This window comes from Papaver somniferum, chromosome 2 (genome assembly GCF_003573695.1).
Source record: "Papaver somniferum cultivar HN1 chromosome 2, ASM357369v1, whole genome shotgun sequence".
Classification (NCBI taxonomy): Eukaryota; Viridiplantae; Streptophyta; class Magnoliopsida; order Ranunculales; family Papaveraceae; genus Papaver; species Papaver somniferum.
In genome coordinates, this window is record NC_039359.1 from 44,229,658 (window position 1) to 44,238,988 (window position 9,331).

The following is a 9,331-nucleotide window of genomic DNA, read 5'->3' on the forward strand; positions in this document are numbered from 1 at the left end:
GTATCCATAGTCAATCACACGAGTTATCTTGTTGTCGTATTGTCTCGATCTCGTATCCATAGACGATCATACGAAGTGTGAACCGATTCGTTGTATTGTCTCGACTCAGTCCATAGACAATCACTTTCGGTAAGAGGACTTATAGGTGGAAAAGTTTTAGATTGAGGTATATTTGGTTATCCTCGTCTTTTCAGCAAACTTAAGACCTTTTTCGGTTCCACAGTTCACAGAACATTCAGTTTACGTACCGGTTAGTGTACTAAATTGGTTCTAGAACATAAAAATGTTTTGGCTCACATACCGGTTTGATTATTTAACCCGGTTCCCTTACCACATTTCCACAATGGTTTGTATACGAATATGATACCTATCCGGATCACGAAACAAACGTATTTTCCCATGATATACATACGAGTATGCATATCACACAAATCTGAAAGTCGATATATAGCTACTACGCTACATTTTACGAATACATGTAATATGGCTTCAGACATATAACAGTTTTATCAGTTTGTAAGACTGATAACACTATCTTGTAGTTCTATATTTCTCTAAATCGATTCAAAACATTCCTGAATAACATCAATGACACATATCACTGTTCCAGACTATTTTCGAATAATAAACTTGAATCATGATTTGATTCCAAACAATAAATTGTTCTCCATCGAATTTGATCAAGTATGAACAAATGTTCATTAAGCTTAGTCATTATATTTCGATAAATTCGTAAACTAAATAATTAGTTCTCGACTCGAAATTCTTGTATATGCAAGCTAGTCTAATTAGTTATGCGACAATCGTCTCAAAGATGGAAAAGTGAATGTAACTTGAAAAATAGGTGGTTCAGTCTTCACTTACCTTTTGTTGATGAAGTTCTCCAAAACTTCGGATGATCTTCGCCTTCAAACGGTAGAACGCAAATGATGACTGGTTTGGTTCTCAACTCCACTATCCTAGACCGAGACTTAACTAAATTTTGACAACAAGTTTGGTATAGCAACACTTGTGAGTTCGACCGAGCAATGCTCTAACATTAATACCCACATTTAAAAACATAATTTGAAACCTTAAACAATAACTGAAATCAAAAGCAAAGGATAGATAAATCTTACCCTAGGATGAGAATCAGTGAAGGAGAAAAGAAAAAGAAAAATGTAAAAACCTAAATCATGAACTGTATAAAATTAAAAATACAACAAGAAAATAAGAAGCTCGACTTAGAGAGTGAAAATGAGTAATTTTAGGTGAAGATTGGCTCAGATCTGCTCTCATGGAAACAAATCTAAGCCAACGACAAACTAAGCTACAAGCTCAAATTTTATAGATTACTCCAAACATGTGGTTTTTATTTTTCTTCCTTTAACCAACTAAAAAGTACATCCAAACTTACCGGTTTTATGAGATACACGAAAAATTCAGTGTTAAACTATATAAAGTATTTAATATCTTTATAAGTCTTGCCTGGATCAGATAAGACCTAGGTTTCAAGATAGTTAGCATGAAGTTCGTTAACCTAGTCATATGCATGACTTTGAACTATTAAGCGAGAGTACTTAACTCAAGAACTTTTTTAGAACATATTATCATGTAGCTAAGATATCTTCATCCTTTGTACATAATGCATTTGAAAACGAAAAACAACAATATACAACATTTTCCAAGTATTATTTTCTTAAGAGAAATCCAGTGCCCTAATTGTTAAGAGTTTATATTTCAACTTCTACTAGAATTAACAAAATTTTAACTTAAAAAGGGTGAGAACTAGTGACTCACTTGGTAACAGTCTAACAGAGTTTCATCCTAAAAGAGTATGAGATCCAATGCAGTCATTTGACATAAAATTGTGATTTAATTTTAATTTGATAAGTTGTTGAGCATGTTATGTATTTTATTTATTAGTGTCTATATCATTTTAAAAAGTGTGATGATGTTATTGGGAACAAGTTGGTTATTTGAATACTGACTTCAAGCTTCTAAGTTAATTTTATAAATTGTTCAACGTTGTCTGATTGGGAAATAATACTAATCTCCATCGAAAATAGAGCGGTGTAGGTGGGACAATTTTCCGTTGTATCATAAAATACTCTCAATATTGATCAAATTAAATATAGGCTATTAAATGTAGGCTAATAAGAAAGCAGTAATTCCCATCGTATTTGTACCTCTTTGCTCCACACCTTTACGTATTAAAACCAAGGAAAAAATATATTGATTGAGCACCTTTTTCAGAAAATCAATAAACAATTTCTAGTTTTCAAGCTACATCATGTTTTCCATCAAATCAATTTGATAAAAGATTGTTGAGTTATCAATCTTTTGTAACGAACTGGTTAAAAAAAACATGTCTGACCTGATAGATTATTTAACACCTTTGAGCAATCGTTATTCCATACGTGTTCCTCATATTCATTTTTTTATTTTAGGTAGAGCAGTGGATTATTGTCCTCTTTTTCTAAAGAAAGAAAAAAGAAAGGAACCCCACCTCCAAAAAGAACGGGAAACTAATTGCATTACTACCAAATCCATTTTCAATTCGGGTTCCACTTTTAGTTTTGCCCTGTCTAGACGAGAAACTCATTTATAAACACATCTTTTTGAGATTTTTATTTTGGATGAACAAAAATGGTTAATATCTTGTATCGGTCTTATGTCGCCGAGATGTGATACAACCTAGACAAAAAATTATATCGTATATTAACGGAAATATACAACTAATCTTATAATCTTATAATATACATGGCTTATACATTATGTTATATAAAAGTTTTTTAATATATGTATCTTTAATTAAAAAACATTAATCAAGCAAGAGTGCGTGTTGCATATTATTATTGTCTCCTACATGCATGTATTTCATCACTTGAAGCAAACAAATAAACAAACAAACATACTTTATATTTTAGAAGAAAAAAAAACAAGCAAATTTGACATCAAAGTTATAAGTATAAGAATGCGAGAAACCTTCAAACTAGTTTTACTTCATAATCTAGTAGTCCCAAACACGGGGTTTCTATGGTAAAAAAAATGTAATTTCTTAAAATTCGTATTACAGTTAAAGTTTCATTAATTAATACTCGATTATTTAATAATCTCTCTAAAATAATATAATTCTTTGTTCCCAACTAGGCTCACAAAAGCTAAATTTTAACCTATTAAATTAATAATCTCGCTTAATAAATAATTTTTTGTGGTCCCAAAAACATTAAAATTATCGAGTTTCAATTGTACGTTAATATGCATTTATTGATTTTATCGGGCGATACGCCAACCTATACATCGGTCCCAAACAACTGATACGACCGATATAATCGAAATGTTCTTGTATCATCGATATTCCGTGTATTGTCTCCGTCAAGGGCCGATACTAATTCCATAAGGATGAACAAAATCCACATTATGATGTATTGTCAAAAAAAATTAAGATAGTACATTTATTGAACTTGTGCGTCAGAGTTCTACAAATTCTTTATCTCTTTACGTTTCATATATATTCTTTTATTCCCAACAGGCCGAAACTCCCTAACTAGCCACCCGTAACGCAATGATCGGACCGTAAAAATTCACTTTTCACTAAGTAAATGCACGTTGATTTTCCTTTGCAAGCATGATTACTTAAACGTCATTTCTATCATAGATCCTCCCGAGATGCCAAATTTCTTGACAGCTGAAGCAAAGTCGATGGCACTTCTAGGTGTTAAAGATGAGATGGTTCTAAAAAGAAGAAAATTTTCCCTATACGATGGTCTGTAAGAATTTTGAATTGATTGAGTATCATCTCCAGCATACTTTGGCACACTAGAACATTATCCTTCCATGCATATAATCTAAAGCTTCTATAAAGTATATTCTAGTACGAACTGATGCAACAATATACACAATCTGAAACTTAACATTTTTCTTCAAAGTGGGCAAATATTCAGTCGTACACATTTTTTCTAAACCATGGAAAAAGCTTCGCATCTTCAACGAACAAAAGAGCTTCCAGTTCTTAGGAAGAGACGAATTTCAATCAAAGAACATGATACAATGGAGCATAATTTCTCAACCTGTAAATAAATTACTTGTTGATGCTTCCACAAATACCAATGCACCAGTTTATTCAAAATTGTCCACCAAAAGGTACAACGAGAGTAACTTCAACTAGCTACACTTGTTAGGTCGAGAAACCATATAAATTTCAATTCTCTCTATAAATGAATGATTTTAACATGTTTAACTTGTATGCAGCATTTGAATCATCTTGTAAGCAGACTAGGAACATTTTTGTTTTACACGGTGGACCAACAAATTCGGTCATCTGACCCTCACGTAATAAACTATGAAGAAGTTAGTAAAGCTCTTCACATTTCACAGATATAACATGCTTATTAATTACGTCAATCATTATTTAACAATACAGTGCCGTTGACCCATGGCCGATACTGACTATCTATACGAAGAGGATTCGCTATTACCCCTTTTCAAATTGTTCGAATTAGACTTGTGGTCAACAACTCGAACTGACAACGCTATATCATGGACAAGGATATCCTCAACTTGAACGAGACCATAAGAAGCATAAAACTGACGAAAAATGAACATCAACAGAAGTAGAAGGTGAAATATGATATTATTTCACAACACCAACAATAACGAACTGAATTCAATGCATGAAAACACATATATAAGAACAACTTCAAAGGTAACTAAGCTAAAACATGATTGTGTGTACACCCTAAAAATATGAGACAAATGGTTCGGCTAGTGCTTTGATAGGTTGTAGAACTATGGTTCAGATCCAGGATCTCCTGTTTGGTTTGAGATTGGAGATTTAGTGGCGAATTTGTACTCGTAACTGAGGGAAGCTTCTCGTGATTAGGACTGCACATACCCGACCCAACCCGCCGACCCAACCCGTACCCGACCAAAAATACCCGCACCCGACCCAACCCGCCGAGGCATGGGTCGACTATGGGTGAGGCACGCCAGAACCCACCTATTTTGGGTCGGTTGCGGGTAGAAACTTCCGTCACCCGAACCGACCCACCCACCCGCCCAAAACTAACGTAGGATCCTGACCCTTAGATCTAACCTAGGATGAATTATCAGAGCCGTTGAATTGATGTATAAAAGTAAAATACCTAACTTAACCTAACCTAATCGCAATCTCCTTCTCTTCTCTTCTGCGGCCTCTTCTGAGTCTTCTCTCCTTCTCAGACAGACTCATCTCCATCCAAGTCTCCAACTCCATTCTTTTTTCTTCGCTCAGTCTCAGATTCGCTTTGTGGATCATCGGCATCACCAGAAGCAAACCAATAACGGAAGGTAAGATTAGGAACCGTTGTAAACTTGTAATTTTTTGATGATGTGATTTCTTGTAATTTTCAATTTAGGGTTTATCTGTTTAGGGTGTTGTTTTTTAATTTCAGTTTGGAATGAATTGGTATGATGTTACTATGTTAGAACTCAGTAATGAAGAGTTTAATCAGTAGATTCAAAGGATTCTTGAATGTTTATGTGTTTAGGCAGCGCTCAATTTATCTGAATCTAATACCCTTTATTTTATTTTTCCATGTTAGGGTTTGTCAAGATTGAAGAACTGAAGTTCAGTTCATTGGAGCTTGAAGAAGAACTGGTCAGAGTTGGTTTAAGAAGAACTAAGAAGGTATATCCAACTATGAAATTGTTTTGATTATTTAGGTTCCTTTTATATGTCCTTTCCATTTTATGGTTTGTTGTTTATCTGAATCTAATGTTTTTTTTTATTCCATGGTAGGGTTTGTCAAGATTGAAGAACTGAAGTTCAGTTCATTAGCGTTTGAAGAAGAACTAATCAGAGTTGGTTTAGGAAAACTAAGAAGGTATATCCAACTGTTTTGCTTATTTTGGTTCCTTTTATATTGTTTAGGTGAAGTTTGATAGAATCTCATTGAGCATGATAAAAATGGTCCTAGCGGTGAATCGCAAAAGCTACTTGTAGCTCATTCTCTCTTTGTTGAGAGGATGTTTCTGTCGTTAACATAAGGCCTTCGGCAACCCTACCGCTAGGACTCAGTTGAAGCTACATGTTAGAATTAAATTGGTGTACTTCAATAAATTTTGTATAATCTCTTAACTTAGAAGTTTTTATAAGTTGTATGGTCTGAACTTAAGAATTTTTATAAGTTTGTATGGACTGAACTTAGAAATTTTGTATAATTTCTGAACTTAGAGATTTTTATAAGTTTATATGGACTGAATTGATTACCTAGCAAGTTCTAATTGATTTTTTAAATCAATCTCAGTTCTTTAGTACAACCTAGTTAATTTATTTGGTATTTGAACTAAGTCATGAGTATTTTGTTCAATTCAGTATGGTGTTAGTACTTTCAATTGTTTCTTTTGTGCAGGTTACCATGGTTGAAATCTCAGAAGATGATTCTGCTTCTAATCTTCCAATTATACATGGAGTGGCATCACAAATGGGACCTCCCCCTCCACGTCCACCGCGTTCTGGACAAGTGCATGGACCATCAGCAGGGACAGGGAGTACCGCTGGCTCATCTACACCAGCTTCTGAACCTTCACATGCTTGTGCCGCAGTTGAAACATTAGATAATAATCCTAATGCTGGTGTGAAGAGATCAAAGGTATGGGATCACTATGATATTTATGAAAATGGTGAGAGAGCGAAATGTAAATATTGCAAAAAGGCTAATTACAAGATTGGTAAGAAAAATTTGGATGGTAAGAAACATGGGACTTCTAATCTCCAACATCATTTGGATAAGTGTCAGAAGTATAAGAATGAAATGAATGAGGCTAGAGCTGACGGACAACAAACACTTGACTTCCAGCCTTGCAAGCTTGGAGAGGAACCACAGTTGGTTGGGGTGTCTTTTTCTCAAGATGCGTGCAGAGAGCGCTGATTAGATTTATCGTTACCGATGAAATGGCTTTTAGAATTGTTGAAGGTGAAGGTTTTATAGCTTTTTGTAAGTATCTTGAGCCTCGATTTAAGCTTCCAAGTCGTATGACAATATACCGTGATGTGTGCAAGCTATTTTTGACAGAGAAGGCTAATCTGAAAAGTTATTTCAAAGCAAACAAGATAAGAGTGTGCCTTACTACTGACACTTGGACGTCATCGCAGAATTACAATTATATGGTAGTGACTGCGCATTTCATTGATCATCACTGGAAACTACATAAAAGAATTATCTGTTTTTGCTTGATTGATAGCCATGAAGGTACAAATATTGGAGAGGCTTTGGCGAAATGTTTGCTAGACTGGGGACTTGAAAAGGTTTTCACTGTGACGCTTGATAATGCGTCTGCAAATAAAGTTGTGTTGACTATTTGAGGAAGAGAGTTCAGAGTTGGGGTTCTGCATTACTCGGAGCTAAACATTTACATGTTCGATGTGCGGCTCACGTACTTGCACTTGTTGTGAAGGACGGTATGAAGAAGTATCATACATCACTTCTCAGGATCAGGGCAGTGGTAAAATATGTCACGAAATCTCCCGCAAGATATAAAAGGTTTACGGAGGCTGCTGAGTCGGAAATAATAGATTGTAAAAAGGGTCTGATATTATATGTGAGAACGCGGTGGAATTCTACTTACTTAATGCTTGTTGCTGCTGAAAGATATGAAAAGGCATTTGAAAGGCTACGTGAGTTGGATAAGGCATTTTGTGAAGAGTTTTGCTTTGATATTCCAGTACCAGATAATATTATGGGTGATGGTGATGACACTGTTGATCTTGATGCTGATTATGATCTGGAATCAGACAATGAAGAAGAACTTGATACTACTGAAGAAGAAGATTCTGCTGCTGTCAGGAAAGCCAAGAAAAAAAACAGGCCAAAAGTGCATGCTCCTGAACGATACAATTGGTGCAACGCGAGAGTTCTGATTAAGTTTCTACACGTATTTTATGAAGCAACTGTTGCATTTTCAGCTTCTACTTATGTTACTTCTCATTCTTTCTTATTGGAACTTGGCACTGTTCGTCAAGAATTAGAAGAATGGAAAAATACACATGAGGACCCTTTCTTAAGCCACATGGGTGCTGTAATGTTGCTCAAGTACAACAAATATTGGGGAACATACCGAAAGATGAATTCGTTGATGTTTATGGCTGTACTTCTTGATCCACGAGAGAAAGAACATGGATTATTTGTGACTGTTGAAGATTTAGTTGTGCATTATGACCCAGCAATGAAGAAAAAACTTGTAGAAAAATGGGTTGAAGAAGTTCTGAAAATTTTTGTGGAGCTGTTTGCAGCTTATAAAGCAGAAAATGTTAGATGTGCAGTATCTTCATCAGAATCTGTGGGCGAGACTAATTCCACTTCTACTCAAAGTTCTTCGAGTTTTGGAAGTACTATTTCTAGCAAGGCCAAGTATATGGCGGGAAGGAATAAACGAAAGCATCAATTGAGTAATGTGGAGGACATTGGGAGATCTGAGGTAGAAAGGTACTTGGCTGAACCGATCTACACACCCACAAATGAAAATGCTACTTTTGATATATTACAATGGTGGAAGGTAAATGCTGCGAGGTTTGACATTTTGCCACTTATGGATAAAGATATATTTGCTATTCCCGTTTCTTCCGTTGCTTCAGAATCAGCATTTAGTACCGGAAAAAGAATTTTGGATCCTTTTCGAAGCTCCTTAAAGCCCAAGACACTTGAGGCCTTAATTTTGTTACAAAATTGGTTACGAACACCAATAGACATGGATTCATCTACCCTTGGAGTCGAGGAGGAGGAGATTGATATTGCTGAGTCTGGTATGTCTAAATTTTCCTTGGCTCTATTGTTGTTCATGACACTGTGAGTTTTACTGCAGCATGTTTATTACATGAAAGTACATGGTTTACTAAACATAATGCATGCTACGTGAATAGATTAACTGCCCTGTTATGTTAACTGCCCTGTTATGTTAGTAATCTATAACAAAAATCTTTTGAAATCCGAAGATCACTCATAGTTATCTCTATATCAACATGTCAGAGGCATTGTCACAATGTCGTGTACCTCATATCAATTGGATTTCTTAAATTCAGTTATCTGTTTGATGTTTGTTATACTGTTTTCTATGGTTTGAGAATCTTGAAATTTGGCTTTTCAAATTTTGCTTTGATCTGTGTATTGTCTGTTATCTTGATGTTCTTAGTATTAGGATATTTTATATGTTCTTATAGTTGAATTTGGATGTTGAGATTATGATGAAGCTGAGTTTTTTTGCATAGGTCAGGGCAATCATTTTTTGCATCTGAGTTTTTCAAGTTAACGACCTAAAAATAGGGTTGTGAAGCTTTATGTTTGGACATTATGTTATTGAGGTCTTTTGGTTA

The 9,331-nt window shown here is 35.0% G+C and overlaps 1 protein-coding gene across 1 annotated transcript; it reads left to right on the forward strand.

The window, feature by feature from the left end:
• Positions 1-5,821: 5,821 nt before the first annotated feature.
• LOC113350905 lies at positions 5,822-6,893 on the forward strand. The gene is made up of 2 exons (XM_026595008.1): positions 5,822-5,846; positions 6,375-6,893. The coding sequence occupies exon 2, from the start codon at positions 6,381-6,383 to the stop codon at positions 6,891-6,893; it is 513 nt and encodes a 170-aa protein (XP_026450793.1). The 5' UTR covers positions 5,822-5,846; positions 6,375-6,380.
• Positions 6,894-9,331: the final 2,438 nt, after the last annotated feature.

Excerpts from the sequence above, each read along its gene's own strand:
- LOC113350905 (XM_026595008.1), top strand. The coding sequence starts at position 6,381 with ATGGTTGAAATCTCAGAAGATGATTCTGCTTCTAATCTTCCAATTATA.